The sequence below is a fragment of the Pelmatolapia mariae genome, linkage group LG14 (assembly GCF_036321145.2).
Source record: "Pelmatolapia mariae isolate MD_Pm_ZW linkage group LG14, Pm_UMD_F_2, whole genome shotgun sequence".
NCBI classification, from domain to species: Eukaryota; Metazoa; Chordata; class Actinopteri; order Cichliformes; family Cichlidae; genus Pelmatolapia; species Pelmatolapia mariae.
In genome coordinates this window covers 21,174,558-21,195,266 of record NC_086239.1, presented here as the reverse complement: position 1 = coordinate 21,195,266, position 20,709 = coordinate 21,174,558, and the positions used below count along the sequence as shown (strand labels likewise).

At 41.1% G+C, this 20,709-nt stretch overlaps 1 protein-coding gene across 1 annotated transcript; it reads left to right on the top strand.

Moving 5' to 3' along the window:
* Nucleotides 1–10,031: 10,031 nt before the first annotated feature.
* On the top strand, nt 10,032–20,395 carry hepacama (hepatic and glial cell adhesion molecule a). Its single transcript, XM_063493989.1, has 7 exons — nt 10,032–10,274; nt 13,523–13,870; nt 14,066–14,347; nt 18,496–18,586; nt 18,865–18,932; nt 19,117–19,187; nt 19,598–20,395. The coding sequence occupies exons 1-7, from the start codon at nt 10,178–10,180 to the stop codon at nt 19,958–19,960; spliced, it is 1,320 nt and encodes a 439-aa protein (XP_063350059.1). The 5' UTR covers nt 10,032–10,177; the 3' UTR covers nt 19,961–20,395.
* Nucleotides 20,396–20,709: the final 314 nt, after the last annotated feature.

Here is a 20,709-nt window from a genome sequence, read left to right as displayed (position 1 = left end):
AAATTAGCTTTGAAGATGTTCCAGAAGCTCAGCAGATTAGTGAGGCTGCGGGGAAACAGCCAGAGGAACAGAGTTCAATAGATGCCTTACAGATGGACGTATTAGAAATGCGAGAGAAGGAAGAGTCAGAGGATCTTACTGCAATTCCAACTGGCCACTGTGTTGCTGATACACAAGACAGCCATAAACATGAAGCTGAAAAGGGAGTTAACAGGGCCAAATGGACAGATGACCTCAATTTAGGTGATGATGATGATGATGAAAAGGAAAAAGGTGAAGACACCAGCTCATTAAATCAGCATAGCACAGAGGCAGAAAAAGAGAACCAAGAGTATGAAACCAATCCTGCAATTGAAAATAATGAGCAGCTAAGTGAGGCCATATTTCTCAAGAGTGAAGATTCAGAAAAAGAGACAGGCTCAGGTGACCCTGATTTCAAAGAAGGTCACATGACAGATGTGGTTGGAGGAGATATCGAAGAAACTCACAAGAAGGTTTACAGCAAGACAAGGGATCAGGAAATTAATGATGGTGGGGCGGAAAATAATTCATCACAAGTAACCCAGTCAAATACATCAATAGCTAGAATGGGGGCAGAGAGAGAAGTCTTTGAGGAGAGAGCGCAACATCCACCGGAGGAGAACGAGGAGAGTCGGATAACACTTGTCTGGTCGCAGCCAGAGGACACAGTGGAGGAAAAAGAGGTCACATCAAAGGAAGGAGAGGAACTTGGAGAGGGGATGACTGACTCTGAAATACAAGAGAAAAGTGCCATGATGCATGAGGAGGAGAACATCACGCTCCCTCACAGTGCAGATTGGGCTGCTGATGTCCACCAAGGAGAAGAAGAGCTACCTGAGGACACCACAGTGCAAGAGAGTACTGACAAGGTAATCTTGATTCTTTTTAACACTGGGTGTTCACTCCTCCCTTTATCATTAAAATGTGAAAGCTACTTTGCATCTTAAAGGTATTAATTAATAATTGTACACAGTAAAGACATGACCCTATTAAAAAATTAGCAATAAACTGAGTTTAACACACGCCCTGGCAGCTAACTTCATGCCCTCCACTTTCTGTTAGCCAGCTGAGGATGAATGTTTGACACAGAGATGGCTTTAGCTAGGCTACAGTTTGTTCTGTTGCCATTCCTGTCTCAGGTAGCCTATATAAATAACCTCTGTAAGGACAAGCCTGATCAACAGAGGCCTTCATTTTCTTCTCCCTTGGTGGATCTGGGGGTGGGTGATTGAAAATACCTTCGAAATAGTTCCTTTTCTGGATGACTTATGGTAGTTTGCACTTATACTTTGAATGTCATTATCTCAGCTGAAATCTACAGGAATTTCACATTCAAAGTTCAGCGCAATCAGTCTTTTTTTCACATTTGGGCATGTGGAAGAGGCCATCGGAGGCCTTCACTCCTGCCGCATGCTCATAAAAACTGTGGCACCCCAGCTCAGTCAGTGCCAGATCAACTCTCCTCCTGGGAGCCTCCACTGCCTCCACAGATTGAAGCTTGATTCTCTAATCTGTCATCATAAAAGACCAACTAAACAATTTGTCTTGTGAATTAAGCCTGTAATGTTTTTTTATTGCTGTCACAGTTAGCCCCGTCTGATTTGTCTGGACCAACAGGACTCCAAACACACGCGCGCGCACACACGCACACACACACACACACAAGTAGGAGTGTAGGAAGGGGTACTGACGATGTTACTATGGTAACCCCTCACCATCCTGCTCTCTTCATGTCGTCATGGAATTAATGGGAGATGGTGATGCTGATAGTTGCTAGGCACCCTCTGTATCAGTAATCTACCTTTAATAACAGTTTTAACCGAGTGATTAAACATCAGTTTCTGTATTTTTCTACCTAGCAATGGATTTGACTTTAGCTGAAACACAGCAAAACTGTGGAGTGTATAAATGTAAATCCCAGCTGCTCAAGCTGTAACCTAGCAGCTCTCCCCTGTAATGTTGGACTGTTATGCTTTTAACTGTCTATTTACAACTGCCCACAACGAAATTCCTATACATTAATCATCTCAATACTGTGTTAGATGCACTCATGAAAGCAGGATCGACTTCTTAATTCATTCCAGTAAATATAAATACCCAGTTTGAGAAAGTTAGCTGATCGATAAAGCAGGTCAGCCCAGTGAAATTAGGCGTTTGCATAACTTAGCATATTGTCTGAATGTGAATGGCAAGCAAACCAGCAGGAGTGAGTTAATGTCAGAGATATAACTCAGATAAATGGATGTTTTCTGTTTCTCCCTCTCTCTCCGTCTTGTCTCTGAGGCTGGCAGAGGAGTGTGGGCGGCCATACCAGCTGGGATCAGAGGGATGGAGAGGGCTGTTAGCTCACTCTGCCTCTAATAAATTTATAACACCTCCTAGTGTAAAATAGCCCAAGATGCTTACACAGTTTTATTTTCACACTATTTGTAGAATTTTCAAAGTCAGCAATTATTGTTTTATGGCCATCTGGTTTACATAGTAATTCCAAGTTTGTCACTTGTTTTTATTTAGGGAGTTTGTTATTGTAACACTGCAACTTGTGTGAATTTTAATGGTGCTTGGTGCATGTGGTAGTCTTTCCTAGTTTACATCCAGGATGAATTAAGTTGTGGGAAAAACTGTCAAGCTATAAATTGCTGAGAGAAATACAGCACAGTCCGGCCTGTTTCGTTTACTTCAGTCATCAGGTTGTTCTTAGTGAATGTTAAGCTCTGTTACATGTTTGTAACTGTAAAATGAACACAGTAGGTCAGAAACCCTAATGAGACTGAAAAGATGAACACATGCTGTTATGTTTGTAGGAGGTCTCTCTTTCCCTCCCTCCCTTCCTCTTCCTCTCTCAATCGCTCCCTTGCTGCCGCTCTCCCTCTCTCTCCCTCTCACTGTATGTCTCTCTCTCTCACTCTGTGCGTGAGCGGGTGTTACTGAACATACAGTGATTGTTAGTAAGAGCCAGTGAGACATCTGTATTATACCGGAGACTCGTTTAAAGAGAGCTTTTGCTTGGTCCACATAGAAATTCGGGCACAGAAGTCATAGCAGGTCATCTCACCTGAAGACTGAAATCATCTCTGAGAGTAAGAAATGGACTGTCATAACGTAAGTACGAGCTTCAGATGAACTTTTTCAAAAATATTTTTCGATCTATTTTTAGGCACTGATCAGTTTTACAGGTGGATGCATGTACAGTTTTAGTTTGTTAGTTGCCAAATGCTGTGTGTGGTTGTCCTCGGATGCACACCGCTGTGTGTGTTTTTCTTTTTGCCTTGAGTGCAGTATATGGTAGCCACTGTGGTTTCATGGTCCTCAAATAATGATTTTTTTTTTCCACATAAAGGCTTGTTTTAAAACATTTCGAGCTATTTTCATCACATTAAAAGAGAATTTTCACCAGAATATTTCAAATCAATCTGAGTCAGAATAAATCAAAGAGCCCTTGAGGAACTCAATAACAGTAAGACTGAGAAGGTGTGTTGCCAGAAAAATCCAGTGCAGCAGCAACCTTGCACCTCTGCTGCTGTAAAAGATCTGGATTTGGGCTGCTCACTGAGCAGTCAGACAGAGAGGCTAATGAATGCTGGCTGAACAGGTGGGTGGTCACACTCCTACACTGGAGGGGTTTCACTGGAGACATGATGCACTGCTTCACTAAGGTAGTGGGATGACAGTGGGATCATTCTGTGGGCTGCCTTTGTGTGAAATGTCAGTCTGTTACCATAAGCGAAGCACGGGGTGTAGCTGATATGTGTTTGCCACACGATTTGAATTGGTGTTTACATAACTCGTCGACAGCTTTGGCACTCTTCCACTGACAGTTTGTGACAAGCCAGAATTTCTCTTCCACCCACCCTATGTTTCCTTTGGGACAGTGGATTCTGTACTTTTAGTGTCTGAACGAGAGGCTGCTGTGACTGCGACGCTTTCGCTGGGTCATCCTTTTTTTAACGCTGAATGCGGCAGAATTACAAGTTTATCTTTTCTTTGAAAGGTGACTTCTAACTTCACTTAAGCTTTGCTTGATGAAACTACAGTTATCCACAAACATTAAACTACAACGCAGTCTTTTTCATCAATTTTGTGCATTGCTTTATGTTTTGTGATATGAGAGATAATGGCTTTTCCAGGCTAAACGATGAAATCAGCAGTATTATATGCTGTATATGACAAGAGGGGAAAGAGTGAGGAAAAAGCGGGCCATTGACCTCCTGAGAGCCCCAGTGAAGTTGTGTAACAAGAATGAGCAAGAATGAACAAGTTGCTTGCTGTCAAAAAAGACAGTGCAACCTATATGGTTAACTTTACAAAATATGGTCCTGCAATCTGTTATGAACATGAGATTATCCCACCAGTGTTTCATGAAGAAAAACATGAAATCTGTTCTTCTACCATCATAAACTCATACTTTGTGGTCCTCTACACAGGAGGAGTGCAGCCGGCCCCAGGAGGAGGAGGACATAATGGACATCCCCCTGGATGATCCTGAAGCCAACAGGGCTGCTGCTAAGATTCAGGCTGGCTTTCGTGGCCACATGACTCGCAAGAAGCTGAAGCCAGAGGACAAAACAGAAGGGGAGGAGGTGAGCATCACTGGGGATGTGTTCAACAGGTCAGTGGTGTAGAATCTAGGGATAAGACTTTAAAGATAGCCAGCCCCAAAAGGAGTGAAATAAGGTAAGAGAACAGGTAAATTTATGAGGAAAAAAATTACAGTACTCGGAAAAACAAGACTTTTTCTTTGTCACTTTGCAGACTCGTGTCAAGCTTGTCACACCACACGCTGCTGTAAACGACCTGATCATGTTATAGCCTAATTTGTAATCAAAATAACGAAAATTTACGTTTTTGCTGTGAATTGCACAGCTTGTTCAACGGCAAAACGGCATACTGATTGGAATCCGACTTTACTATATCGAGAACTACAACACAACGGACGGATGTAGGGATGAAGCCGGATCTAATCCAGTTTTTCTTTTTCTTTTTTCTTTTTTATGGATTTTTTTCTTTAATTCAAAACTTGGTCCTCCTCTATTTTTAAGAAGGTATAATCTTGGAAATATTCAATATTATCCAAGGGGAATAAAACCTTGTAACATAACAATGACACTAAAGTGCCATTTTAGTAAACGGTCTCTTGAGTCTTGCAGTTAAAGCAATTTAATATTCTCCAAATGATAAGCAAGCAAATTTTAGGCTTACTGTTAAATAATTTAGCACAGTTTGATGTTTTAGGGATGTTCTAAATGCTGCATAATGCAGGAACACATCCATTTTTTCCCCATTTACACAGCAGGAAAAGAATCCATTTAAATTGTATACATAATTAAATATAACTATTAGAGCCCTTTGAGGCTCAAACCAAGTGTGATTAATGAAATACATATCTGACTCATTTAGCAACAGATGATTGACTCTTTGAATTATTTTTTCTGCTACATGAATCTCTTTCGAGATTTACCGTGAAAGCGCCAGTGATAAAAGACTTTAATCCGAGTTCAGTTTAGTTTCAAAAATGTCAAGCTACATTGTCACAACAGATGCTTTTTTTTTTTTTTAAAGCAATCGTGGAGAACTGTGAAGACTTGTTCTGTTTCAGCTCGAGCACACGCTGCATTTAGATGGATTTTCTGCTTCTGCAAACCAAGATCAAAGATAAAAACAGTGAAAGTTAAACTCCCGAATCTGCACATCTGCGTTCCTTCAAATCTTAGTTTGTCCTTTTTAATCTGGACCACTGGAAACTCTTCAAAGATATAAAACTTTTAAATCCCAGCTCTCAAAATGCCACTTTTTTCCCCCTGTGAGACAAAAGAGCTTTTTCTTTGGGGATGAGGTTGACACAAGGCGTCGACGTCAGTGATTCTTCCTAACCCAGTTGCGGGCTGCCTTGTATCCTTATGTAGGAGAAGTATTTATAGCTTCAGGTGCATTAGGTACACTATATGCTTTAAAGGGCCAAGCAGAATTAATGGGCCTGTCGTACTGGAACCAAGCGTCACAAGCACCTCCCACAGGGGCAGACCCCCTTTTTTACAGCTGAAGTGCTCATCAGTTTTATCAGCCATGATAAGGAATCAAGTTCTAAGCGTTGCATTATCTCTTTAAAATTAAACATATATTTTAATCATATTTGTTATATATATTAATCGAAAGAGTCATATTTCTTGGAAATGAACCGCCCTTAAATGGAAACTCAGTTTAAAGTTTCCTTCAAGTCCTATACGGTGCATAACTGCCATGCCTGTTTCTGTTTTTAGAGACAGGAAGATCGGGGGCAGTAGAGAGAGACGACACATCTGTGCCAGAGCAGTGACACCCCTGTCCCGACCTGGATGAAGAGAAAGAGGCAAAGCAAGGTAGTGAGAGACAGCCGGCATACGCTGGCTAGGCTGGCTTTCAGGCAGACCTTTTTACCCCAGGAGTCTTTTTTTTAACACAAATTAGCAGTAGAAAATGAACAGTTTTGAGGGTGTGTTATGTGAATCTTTTTTTTCTTCTCTTTTTTTTTGTGAACTTTAACACTCCTTCTCTGCTTCTTCAGCAGCCTCATCAGTACGGATGTCTTTGACCCAGAATTTGCAACTCACTGCATGTACTTGTGAAACTTCTGGTAGTGTGCTAGTTTTTAGACGATGATCTGTGAAAGTGAAAATGAATGTCCTCTAAATGCTAAACAGAGCTTTTTTTCCTTTCTTTCTTTCTTTTTTTGGATGGATCACTTCATATGCTCTGTGTGTAAACCTCGTACGCATCACGTTGGGTGATTAGTGGCTTAAAAAGACTTCTTATTTTGCATTGTTTCCTGATGTCCTTGTATCTTGACAGTTATTGACCTATTTGACTTGCTTACAAGACTGATTAAAACATCAAAAGAAAAGTAGCTATGTATGTTCTATTTGTTTATCCTTTTGGTCACATGGTTAGTGAAATTGCTCTTTCCACATTTCCAAGCATTTTCTATAAATCTGATCTTCCAGAACAGTACGCATGCAGTAATTTACACTCAATTTACAGCTTTAAATAATAACACACTGGTTCAGTATGCTCTGTTGTTGTGTTGGTGGGTTTTACTTGTTTGACTTCTGTTAAATCGGGTGTGTAGAAATCAATTGTCACTGTGTGCAGAGGCTTCATGCTTAAAAAAAAAAACAAAACAAAACTGAATAGTACCTTGCTGAACTTTGGTTTAGAGACGTGGCATTACACTAATAAATCCACCTTAAATATTCAGTGAGATGTCTGTTTTAAAGTGTCTGTCACCTCAGTCTTTGTCCGTGAATTAAATCCTTGATATTTTGGGGGGGTTTTGTAAACATTATAGGAGCCAAAGCAGCTCATTTGTCTGTGGAACATAAGCAAGGCTGGCAATTAAAAGCAGTTTCAGTGAAGCTGAAATAGTGTTCTAACAACAAATCTAATGAATGATTAACACAAAACTCTTTTTGTACTAAAAATGTTTTTTTTAGATGTTCAGATCATGTAAATCCACCAGCAGTTGCCTTGTCATAAACACTCTCTGTGTATATCCGTTTTACATTACATGCCAAAATCACAAAAGAATAACACAATTTTGCTTCATCTGCCGAGGCAGTCTTGTTCACTTTATGAGAAACAGGATAGAGCATCTTCAGTCTCCCAGTGCACCCACTCAGAACACCCACACACATCTGAGCCACACAGCACACTGCACAAACTCAAACTGCACACACGCATTCTCAAACAGGAAAAACACGAGCCGTACTTCATCACGCAGATCCCGTTAAAGTCACTTATTATCGCTCGCACGTCGCCAGCTACAGAGGTGGAACAGCCAGCGCCTTTGCTTGCGGCGGTTTTTCGCAAAGCAAGAGCGCAAACACTTCCTTCTCGGGCTGACTTTCCTCCTCTCAGCCGCAAATCTCATGAACATCCTCTACGGGTTTTATATGGACCTGTTCTTTCTTTTCTCCTACTCAGTCCCAGAGGTGCCATGGCCACGTTCTCCTGTCTCTTTAATGACTGTGGGTGAACAATCAATATCCTGCACACCTCCAAACATAGCACAACACCCACTTCGTGCTGTAGATTGAATTCTGAAGGTGATGGAAAAGACAGTTTTACAAAAAAAAAAAGAGAGAGACATGAGCTGGAAAATCGTGTTAGGATATTAATACATCATCATGTGAGAGCCTGATTTAAACACACTAAAGAATAATATTTTCTTCCCTTCGCAGCTTGCACTTAACTAAAGCTGACCCGGACCATTTTAAGAGTAAATAACGAGAAAGATTTGCTTGGTTAGTTCATTTTCTTCCTCAGACAGTCTGTCAGTGTGCAAAGATTTCTGGTCTCCTGGGTGATAATTAGAGAAGAATAAGCCAGGACAAACAGCAGGGGGCGTAATTATCCTCTTTCCAGTGGTTATGACTGCCCTCGCCATCTTAGGAGAGACCATATTTTCTGAGTAGGCTACACAAATGGGCAGTGTGCAGAAAATATGAGCTTTATTTCTACATCTGCACAAATATCAGCTAATAGGAGATGTTGTTAAATGCAAGAATCCCAGATTTCAAAAGATATGAGCATCATTTGTATCATGTATGCACTGTGTTGCATCTGCATGTGTGGGGATGACATCAGTCTTAATGGGGTCTAAAAGTGACAATAGCTTCTGTTATGACACATTCGGCCAAACTAACTGAGACACACAGGCTCAGTCTGTTTCTAGTCCCCTCTTCGCTCAGCTGACTGGAAATTGTCCCCCTTGATTTAGAGCCTGTTAGAAGATGAGAGGAAATGGGAGGTGTTTATTTTAGAGAGGGCAGAGGTGGAGGGGAGAGGTTCGACTTTGATGGCTCACTACACAGGAGTACCAGCCCTGTGAGAGTGGTAGTCAACAGCAGCTGTTCCCACAGTCCTGGAAGGTTTTTTTTTTTTTTTTTTTTTTTTCTTTTTTCCTATCAACGCAGGCTTCCTCCTCTGCATAAAACATCCCTTTGTTGTCAAACAAAATGCTCCAAAAAAACTCCTGACAAAAGACTTTTAGAAAGTGGGAGAGATGATTTATAATGCAACTGACTCATCAGTGCACACAAACGAATAAAAAAACAAAAACAGAAAACAGACTGATCAAACATACGGGGATTTCACACATGGCAGCGTGTCTGCTGTAATAAAAAGTGACTGCCAAACTTACAAGATATTAGAGCTCCATGCAAACTGGCAGTCAGAGGAAGGATCTAAAGCAACAGAACTATTGAATTTTGACTTTTGTTGCATTGTCACATGTACTTTTTACCTCACGTGTAAGATTCCTGTTTTGATTTTCACATGCATTTGGATATATGAAAAGTTTAGCATCACTTCCAATAATTTAGTTATGTTGCCTCCAGCTCCTGACTTCTTCTCATATGTCACTTTGTTACCGTAGTGCAGTTTCGACTCCACCTAGAGGAAAAAGCAGGTACAAAACCCTCTCTATACTTGCTCTTCATTTGTTGCTGCTATTACTATGAAGGTCTTGTACATAGCATCGTGCACCTGGCACAGTAGTGTGTAAAAGCCAGAAGCAAAATACCTAAAAGGCTCCGTGTGATTGGTTTGGTGGCCAAGCAGCAAATTGTGTGTTTACTGTGAGGCTCCAGTCCAGAGAGGAGTTTGAACAATGCCACAAAAGTAGGCCAAAGAGGGGGTGAAATGAGTTGTTTTTCAAACTCAGACATTTCCGAGCTTTAAGTAGGTTCCTTAGAGCTTCTGGCTGAATTAAGTAGTCCTTTCCAGCGTGATTTTCTTTGCAAAGTAGCTGAACTCGACATTGAATTGCTTTTTGTGTAGTTAAAAGAGTATAAAAACTTTTAGAAAATAGCAGTCAATTTAAGCAGATGATCTACTAAAAGCAGAGAGTTTCTGTTAACTACTTTTTGAAAGGGAAGAGGGGAGCTCATCTAAACTATGTGTCATGAACACAGACACACACACACAAACACACACATACACACAGTTGGCTGTTGTTGGCAGTGAGTGGGGTGCTGTGTGGAGAGTGGGGCTCAGTGTGACCAGGCAGAGGCCAGTGTTGCAGGCAGGCAGGCAGTGGAGAGAGTGTTGAGCGGCAGAGACGTGCCCAGGGTGGATAAACCATGCTCACTAAGTGGGAGAAAGACTCTGCCCAGGACACAAGATGAAGGTGGAGAGGAAACCCTCCTCTAGAGACGGCAGTTTCGCTGACATTCCTCCTCTGCTGAAGCTCCTTGGCCTCCTCGTCTTTGTCCTTTCAGGTAAGTCCAAGTCTTTGTTTGACTATTAACAGAAAAGAAGAGGGTAAGAATCTCCTGCAGGCTGCTTTGCTGAGGGAATGTAAATAGTAAAATGAATGCAAATAACAGCCTGAGTGTGCCAATTCACAATAATTATCATTTAGTTCACATCTTTATGTCAATTTTCTATTATTTATTAGCCTTTAAAACCCAGATCCAAGTCTTTCACCCGACTCTTTTTGAAGCAAAGTTAATCCCAGTTAATTTAGACGCTGATGCTTTTATTTTTGTCCTTGCACTTTGTGAGGTTGGCAGCACAATGGATTTGTTCTAGGGTGGTGCTCGTTATTGGGCTCCCATTTAAAGCTCAAAGGAGCATGGAGAGGCCATTGAAGGCGTGCGAGGAGGGGATGTCTAGGTTAAGTGTGATGATAAAGAGTTTTGTGGAGAGCTGTTGAACTGGGCAGGGCCTTCTCCTGAGTGTGTGGGTAGTTTCAGATGAAGAAATGATGACCAAGTGTCAAAAGTTTACAGTATGGTGAGTTTGGTTTTAAAAGGTTTGGATTGATTTCTCAGCTGTACCAGTTTACCCAAAGCAGGCGAGTTTGGTGGAATCACTGAATCCTGTGTCCATCTCCAACTTCACCAGTGACAAAGAATTTCTCTCTCTAACCCTCTCTCACTCTTTTCAAGGGAGGAAACTAGTCTCAACAATCATGCCCTTTGTCTTATTGCCTTGGCAACCCCTGTCAGGCAGACCAAATGGTTACCACGGCAATGAGGCGATGCCTTGCTAACTGCCTCTCTGCAAGAATGGTCGCGCTCTCTCTCTCCCTCTTTTCCCCTCTCTCTTCTCTGTCTCTCTCATAGGTTGATCTCTCCATCACTGAGCCAGAACAGTAGGATGCCCCTCATGGGCCCGAAGCCACTGTTCAGACCTGCATGTGTCCAGCTACAGCTGATTTACAGGAACTCCACTGTGGACATAATGGCTTTGCTGTGTTTGGTTTCCAAGACAGGGCTCCTTAAAAAAGCTGAAATGTGGCTCACGCTATATTTCCTTATTCCAATGTCCCTGTGGGAGGTGGAGGATAGCTGGGGTGCACAAATCAAAATTAGTGTATTACTTGTTCACTCCAGGAGGTTATGAGGAATTCTTGAGAAGGAGGGTGGGGTTCACAGAAACAGGGTAGTAATCAAGACATGAACACTGAAGACATGGGCCAAAGTAAAACCAGCATGTGTGTATTCAGTAAAACTAAAACGTGCCAACCTTTTGATCGTTAAGAGAGAGAAGAAAAAGAAAAGTGAAAGTTTAAAAAAAACACATGTCAGAAATGTTATTAAAGGATTTATTGCCCACATATAAGTCATCGGTCATGTAAAAGCGATTCTTTTTCTCACAAAAGAGCAAAAAAGGTTTCGACACTCGAGAGAAAAGCACTTACTATCTCTATTTCAAGGCGGCCTCTGCACATTTAGGTCAAATGCATTTAAATACTTACAATCTCCTCTTGTATTCTAGCGGCGTAACACGACTGCAGTGACTGCACAAAAGTTCCCAGTACAAATAGATGCTCTTAGACACTTTAAACTACTTCACTTTAAGAACTGCAGGTTTTACAATATTAGGCAGATTTGCATTTGCAGGTAAAATTTTAACTCAAATACATATGTATAAAATATCAGGGTGATCCAGTAGGAGAGCAGCTTTGGAGTATACCGCATAGGCGCAAATGCCAACAGCTGTGAGTTCTTGGTTTGATTTCTGGCAAAGTGAACATTGCTACATGGCACTCCCTGCCTTCACAGCATCAAAATCATGACAGCAAATATACTATACAAAATATACTGAAATTCACATATTTGGTAGATAGTAGCATAATTCAAATTATGTGCAGAGATGGTCAACTGCCACTTGTTGTCCAGAAGCTATTTCAAAAAGGGGATAATAAATCCAGATTAAGAGGAAATTCTATTTTTGAGAAACCCAGGGTTAGGATCAATGTGAGGTGTTGTTGTGTATCTGTTGGGTTAATCTTTGGAACTCTAGTCCTGATCAAATTAAAATATGCAACATACTGAAACTGTTTAAAAACATGTAGGGAATTAACATATTTACTGAAGATTGTGATAAATGTTTAGTATGAAGATGCTCTAGAGAGGAGGTGTTAAACATAAAGCCTGGGGGCCAGATTCAGCCCAGCAAAGGCTTGAACAGCTTTGGAAAATGTGAAGGAGGGCATAAATTTGGGACTTCTAGCTGTAATTTAATAGGTTTTACAGCTTTAGGTACTGATAAAGAGCTTTCCCAAGGTAAATACGTAACATAGTGTAAAAACATTTTTACACAGGATTTTTTACAATATGAAAAAAAAGAGGAAGAAGCAGAAATCTTTTATCTTTTATGAATTAACAAAATCTTTCTGTTATACTTCCAGGGGAGTCTGGGCAATGAGCTGCCATTATTTTTTTCTGTCATTTTGAACATTTATGACTTACTTCAAGCCTCAAATCTGACAGATATCTTTCTTTTACTACAAAAGCATTTCTATATAATGTGGAAAAAGAGCTGTGCTGGTTAAACTGCACTTCTTTTTATTATATTAAAATATTTTATGGATTAAATGTGTAGTTAAACCTTCTTTACACTGACAGAATGAGGAGTTTTGCTGGTCCAGCCGACTTGAGAATAAAGTGATGGTGTATGTGGCCCACAGTGGAGAATAAGTTTCACATCCCTGCTCTAGATAGGAAGCATTCGTCTGTAGCTACATTTGACATGAATGGTCTATATTTTCTTTCTTGTTCTTCTTTTGTCGGAAATAATTCCTTGCATCATAATTTATTTATTTATTGTAGGTGTTATAAAAGCTGTAGCTTCAGCCTACACCTTTTTGGTTTGTCATTTTTTTTTTCATCATTTATTTCTAGCGATATAAATGAACCAAACAGGGATAAAGATAAAGATTCAAAATGAATCAAAGGAAAACATTTGAGTAAAATACCTGTGTTGCACTGTAACTGTGTATTGCATGTGACTATTTGCGTTTGCCCAGTAGCATCATTTAGTGCATTTTTTTTCATTTGTTAGCTTGTTTTGCATAATTTCCACATGTATTTCCAATCACTGGCAGAGCATCATGAAGCTTTGAAAATATGTGCCCTATGAAATGGAGACTGCATCACACTGTCTTTACACACCTCTATATTTGCTCATCAGTTTAAGACCTCACCATTGTGTCTTTCCCCCCTTTTTTTTATAACAGGTGAGGTGTCAGGAGTGAATGTCACAAGCCAAACCCAGGTGGTGAGAGGAACGGTGGGCAAAGAAGCCCTTTTGTCAGTCAGCTACTCGAGCAGCAGCACAGACAAGCCTGTTGTTAAGTGGCAGCTAAAGAAGGACAAAGTGAAACCGATCACTGTCGTGCAGTCCATAGGGACGGACATCATTGGAAACCTGAGGCCCGAGTATCGCAACCGCATCCTGGTGTTTGAGAATGGCTCGCTGCTGCTTCACAACCTGCAGCTGTCGGATGAAGGAGTGTACGAAGTGGAAATCTCCATCACAGATGACACCTTCACTGGAGAGCACTACATTCAGCTCACAGTGGACGGTAAGCAGAATTCCTCTTGTTTATAGAGCCGAGTTTACTCGTGTTTCGAAACATCTGAGCAACAAGTGCAGAACACTGGAATATGAGTTAGGACCTATAAAAATTTAATACAGGTTGAAAATGAAATTTCCTGTCCAGAGAGTGTCATTTCAGTCTTATTCTCCTCTGTATCTTCTGCCCTGTCCTTCTTCTCAGTTCCTATATCCAAGCCTTACATCCAGATGATGGCCTCTTCTGTCCTGGAGTACAGCGAGCACTTCAACCTCCACTGTTCCCACGATAATGGCACAAAGCCCGTCTACAGTTGGCTGAAGGGAGGCAAAGTGCTGACGAATGACTCGCGTCTGCTGCTTTCGCATGACCAAAAGGTGCTGACCATCTCACGCGTTCTGATGTCAGACGATGACATTTACACCTGCACAGTGGAGAACCCCATCAGCAACATGAAGAGCAGTCCTGTCAGGCTCACTGTCTACAGTAGGTGGCAAGTTACACTGGTAGGAACTCAAAAGACACGTGTTTACATAAAAGAGAGGGGGGTGGGGGGTATGGGTGATAACATTTAAGAATAGTTGAACAGAGTTGGAAGAAGCATTAAGAAGTATTATCTATGCAGCAGTATGGCAGTGTAAAGATTTTGCATTAAGACACAAGTATATACCGGTACGTGCAGTAATGTGCAAAAGTACCATTTCTCTATATTTTGCTAATAGAAGGGGAAATCAATGATTTCTTAAAATATGTCCAAACATAAAAGTGCAGAATATAAGGCAAAAACAGTACAATTCTAATTCTACTGCAACCATCTGCACCACCGTCATACAGGCTGTTGTTGATCATTTGCAGTGCTGTTCTAGTCACAAGTGGATATATTTATTTTATTTATATCATGCACTACTGCACTGCACATAGGTTTAAATTTCTCTGTTCCCTAGAGCGTCCTTCATCTTTCTTAAATCTTCTCTACAGTAAACTGAGAGAGAGAGACAGTATTTTGATTTTCCTGTATGTTGTGTACATGTCAAAAAATAATAATAAAAATCGTTGAATTTTGAATGTTTTAATCTTGAAAAAGCTTGGCAGTCAAAATCTGGTATCTTGTCATTTCTTTAATTAGTCTTCAGGAATAGTTCTCCAGGCTTCCTTGTGGACATTCAAAGCTCTTGAATGTTGGCGACCTTCTGTTGAGTTCCCTGTCATGATGATCCCACAATAACAATAATAACCTCAATAAGATTACTCTAGAAACTCACAGTTGTACCTCTCTGCTGACTCCTTCTGTTTTAAAGATGCACTTTAAAATTGGTTCCTTGCTATGTCGTCTGTTATGTGTATATACAACTGTGGTTGATTGATTGATCGATTGATTCATAGATCAGTGTTAAGTGGCTTAAAAGAAAAAGAAGAAGAAAATAACATTCAGGCCAGGTCAGAGAATTGGACTAAAAGTGAAAAAGCCTGTGAACGTAAACGTAGCCTGTAAAACAAATAGCCTGTAAACTGAGTTTATGTTGTAGCTGGTTAAACTGGAATCAGTGTAAATTCTACTTACTGCAGGGCAGCATAATCTTTAAAAATCCTTTAAATTAATTTGAATGATAGCTTTATATGTTAAGGTAACTATGCACAGTAAATGTCATCTCATTATTCACAAACCCTCCATCTGTAGGAGCTAGCAGGAGCAATTATCATCTCATGCTGACCCATACACAAACATGCTGGCCTCTCAAACAATGTTGTTTACAACGAGTGCAAATCCAGGCTGTGATTGTAACAGAGTTGGCTCAGAGTGCCTGTTACTGGGCGCCAGTGAAGAGCCACATGTCAGGCTGAGAGGGAGCAAGAGAGGGAGAGGCAGTCTAATCCAATGAATGGACGGTTATTTATGAGGAGGGAGAAGGAAAAAAACAGGCAGGTGGGAGGACGCTGTGCTTCAGTGGACCTCAGTAATCCTGACTTCATTATTGCTGTACTGTGATGTTCTGCACGAGGAGACAGCTTTAGGCTTTCAAACTACTCTGTTTCCTCTGCTTGCATAGTTTCAAAGTACAGAGTTTGAAAGAGATAACCTTAATGAGACTATTCATGCCAGCACACTTAATCTACACTTTTTGCCATATTCATTTTCTTTTTTGTGGCTGGCTGGTTATATTCGTAAACAATTGTTTTCATTTTGTGGCTTTTTTAGTTGTGACTTCTCTTTGGAAGCTGTCGCTTTCTTTGACACAAAGAGTGAGAGCGGTGCCACAGCCCAGCATCACAGTGGAGCAGATGCTGTTGGCAGTTTGAGACAAAGTGGGGCATGGAAATATTGCATACGCCTCCTGTATGAATAAGGGGGTTGTTGTTGTTTTTTTAAGCAACCTGAGTTGGTTAATCAACTCACTCATTTCAATAAATCATGAGCTCATTCAAGTTTCCCCTTGGCTATACCATTATTTTCTTCAGGAGAGCACTAGGACATGGATGCACCAACAACATTCTTTTTCACTTGGAGAGGTCAGCAAGTCACAATGAATCCAGCAGTAGAGACTACCGTTGCTGTTTTAAAGAAGTGGAGAACAGTGACTCTTTTATGCATCGATTATTAAAAAATTTTCAAAGGTGTTATATAACAGACTTTTAAGTTCCAGAAGATAAGTCATATTGTGTCCCAGCCGGATCTATGTTAGAAAATGTATTTATTATGAGAGATATATTTAATGTATGCAAGACATATGACCTCAATGTGGGGATTGAGAAAGCTAGAGTAAATGGTTTTACTTTATTGGTGGGTAAATGGTGTACAGTTGACATTCCAACCCTGCCAGGAAATTTATGCTTGGGAAGGAATGCTAATAGGAGTGGTTGGGCAGGGATAACGCAGTAGGTAGTGTGGTCCCCCCATGATTGGAAGGTCGGGGGTTTGAATCCACTAAATGGCTACCTGAGGTACCCCTGAGCAAGGCACCGTCCCTGCACACTGCTCCCCGCGCGCTGGATTGGTGGCTGCCCACTGCTTCACTGAGTGAATGGGTTTAAGGCAGAGATCTATAAAGTTTACATCTTTATTATTATTAAAGCATTTATAGGTAATGAACATTTTCAGAAACAGAACTGGAAGGGGGTGCAAGAGAAAGGTTGTCTAAATGGAAATGGCTGCTACTCTGGCTGTTGCCACACTGAACACACACAAAAAGTAACATGTGACCAACACAAAGGAGCACAACAGTCACAAACCCAAAATGATTACCTGACCTGCTACAACACAAAACCAAAAGTAGCAACAAATAATCACAACTAAGTGATCTGTTGTCTCCACCACACAAACAGTCACATACAAGTGGCCCTATACCACAACAAGTTACTTTAATCCAAAAAGTTCAGTAAAGCAAGCACACTAGTGACCAACCACAAAATGGAGAGCTATGGCCACACAATGATCACATCAAGGGTAGCTCAGCACCCCTCAGTGTTACTGCCATCACCTGGCCAGCAACACTCACAAGTGATCCAACAAAAGTAGCCATATTCCCCACAACACTAAAGGTCACAGCACAAAACACTCACCACACGAGGCACTCATTAGCATCCATCCACATTGACATATTAGATGCACACACAGCACACATTATGCCAACTTAAAAATGACCTACCCCCCTCAGCTACAGACGATAATTAATGAATGGTCTCAAACCTCCTGCCAAGTTTGGTGCCACTGATTTACTATGAGCAACTCCCAACCTAAAACGCTAAAAACAAAACTTCACCTGTCTAGTCTTCAGTGGTGTACCAGGCTCGAGGCGACTTTAAACGCAAACTCAAGGGCAGGCAGCAGACCAGGGATACAGTCTCCCACCAAACCCTGAAGCGTACCCCCACCCAGGATAACCACCAAACACAATAAACTAAAACAAAGCAAAACAACAAACAAGTGCTTCGATGGAAGGGCAGCACAGCCACCCAGCTGAAACACACTTACTAAAGGGAGCTTGCCCAATTACAGTGAACACCATCACTCACCCACTTAAAATTAAAAAAAACTGATATTCAGTCTCCACCAAAATGTCCAAATAATCCCGGATGAGCTCTGATTGCCAACAATCTGGTTGCCTCATCCTTGTGGCACAGGCTTGTCGTGATGGCCCCACCTGCTGGGCTCACTGAAGATGTCCAGCATCTTATTGTGAATTTTTTTTTTCTGTTCTGGGTGGCACTGGCTAAAGGCACCTCTTTACTCTTTCTGTGTCAAAGGAAGGACAAGGACCCCCTCTGACACAAGACTGGCCAAGACTGCTGCATTCAGATTGCAAACTGCTCAGAAGCTGCTTTATGGATGTATTGGAAAGGATGTGCAACGTTACCAACATCAAGTCCGTTAGAATCATGGAGCATGCCTTATAGTGTTACTTGTAATTTACAGATGTTTACAGATTTGTGACGTGTTAGAAATGTTTTATGTTCACTGGGGGAAGATCAGGACCCAATGTAGCATTTTTAGATTACATTACTACTCTTTGTATAGTTTTGTGTGTGCAAGTGCACAAGGATTTAAGTGTGTGCATGTGTGTTTTAAGCTCTTTCTTTCTTTCCTCTTATTTTCTTTCTGGCTTTCTTCTCTGCCTCTGTGTATCACCTTGGTTTAGGACGGAGCTCGCTATACATCATCCTGTCCACTGGGGGCATATTCCTCCTGATCACCCTGGTGACAGTGTGTGCCTGCTGGAAACCTTCCAAGTGAGACCTTTTCTTTTTGTTCCCCCCCCCCCCCTCCCAGTCTTTTTTCTTTCCCCTGCTGCTCTGTTTCTTCCTCTCCTTTTTTCTTTCCCCCCTCTTTTTCTCATTGGCTTTGATATTGCACTTGAACATGTGGCTAGAATCTCAAGTAGCTCCACAGTCTCTAGACATTTGGTGGAAAAATAGTACAAATCTGTGATCTGCAGTATATATAAAGGCGTCTTTTAAAATCAGTTGATTGTTTTCTTGTTTTGTTTTGTTGATTTATTTTGCTTTAGGAAGAAGCACAGACCTGTCCCCCAAAGAGCTCCTGTGTATGTGGAGCAAAGTGAAAATGGCCATGATGGTGAGCAGCAGTTATAGTTTCCAGTCTATTCATTGTGTACAGCACTTTCATGATGTTTGCATCACACTGTAGGCTAATATTTAAATTGTAACAGTCAGGATTGACATTGCATATTACAAAGTTAAATAAAAAAAAATTTAAAAAAAACTGGGACTGCATGATAATACTCATACATCTTTTACAGTTGATGTTGTACCCAAACCATCTACACTTGGTCGAAGGAGTCCTATGCCTCTTTATGTTCTCAATGAAGATGTAAGTCATTCTTTCATCTGGGGAAAAACCTTTCCAGCAGCTCTGCTACTAAACTGTCAGTAGACTGAAGGTTAGACTGTCATTAGTTCTAGAAGGAATTGGCTAGACAGTTTTTCAGAAGATGACGATTATTAATTATACCACAAAGTTAAGTGTTGCTCAACGTGAGGGGTGTCTTGTCAAACTGGCGACGGTGCTAGAGTTAAAGTGAAGGGGTAATCAAGATGATAAGATTGTTAGTGTGTGTGGCAAAATTCCCAGTGAACAAATTAAAGGTTATAATTACAACCTCGTACAGTCACGACTATAAACATAGTCCAGCTGATGTTCTGCTACAAACTATGTCTTGATTACATGAGAATCACAGATGAAACCCCACAGCTGTCACACGTGTCATCATCTTATTTCAGGAGAGCCTGGAGCGACTGGAAGAATGCGCTGGCAATGCTATGAGCCAATCAGAAACGAGTCTCCCCGCTACCTACGCTTCAGTCCCGCCTCCTTCCTCCCACAGAACTGATCGACCAGTCTGGTCCACCCCACGCAGATACCCTCGCAGCTCCTCTCCACTCGCACAACCCCTTCCACAACCCCTTCCAGGTTCCTCCCTACGCCCTGTCCGCTCCCCTGCTCACTCCCCGGGCTCATCTCCACGCAGTTTCAGTCCTGTGAGAATGGTCCGTCCTCCTGTAGGCATCCCAACCGGCCACCTGCCTGTGGAGGTGGAATGTGCAGACACCAGCGATCAGACTCACACCCCACCACAGCACTGACGGCTACTCATGTTATGTGATGTACATGTAGTTTGTTGGTTGTGTTCGGCCATGAGAATAATGGATCTGATGCACTAGGGTAAGAGATGAGTTCACTTTCAGCTAACTTTCTGTCTTCCATTATTTATCATCTATTTCTCTGTGGCTATGCACAGTGTTTCTGTGGTCCTTTGAAAATATATCCTCTCACAGGAAAAGTTATATCCTGTGCACCAGCATGTAGTATATAATGTATATGATGCTGAGACATTAAAGAGTTTCTGGGTCTGATATATATTTTGCTCCTTGTTGAGTTATTATTGGGAAGTTTTAAGATGTGACTGTACAGTTTTTGTTTGTTGTTATTTTTCTTTAGTCAGTTAAAACCACACTCTGTATCCTTATGCCACATTAGGTCACTGTGTAACTAAGGTAATAAAAATTATTTAAATAATTTGTAGTTTGTCATCAAGCGATCCTTTTATTTCTATCAAAATCATAACTGCTAAAAATGTTCACTCTTTTTTATGTCTTGCCTGATTTCTACATAAAAACTTTATTGTTATGGTGGCTACACACAGCGAAGAAGAAATAAAGACACGCCTTCATCTTTGTCTTTGTAAGGTAGCTGAATTCGATGTGCCGTTCTGAATATTAAGTGCAATACTTGTCTGCTCCATTAGGTGTCACTCAAACATTTCCTTGAATATTTGAGTTTTATTCACTCCGGCAGGAAACAATTTAAATAGTACAGATTTACATCTAACTGT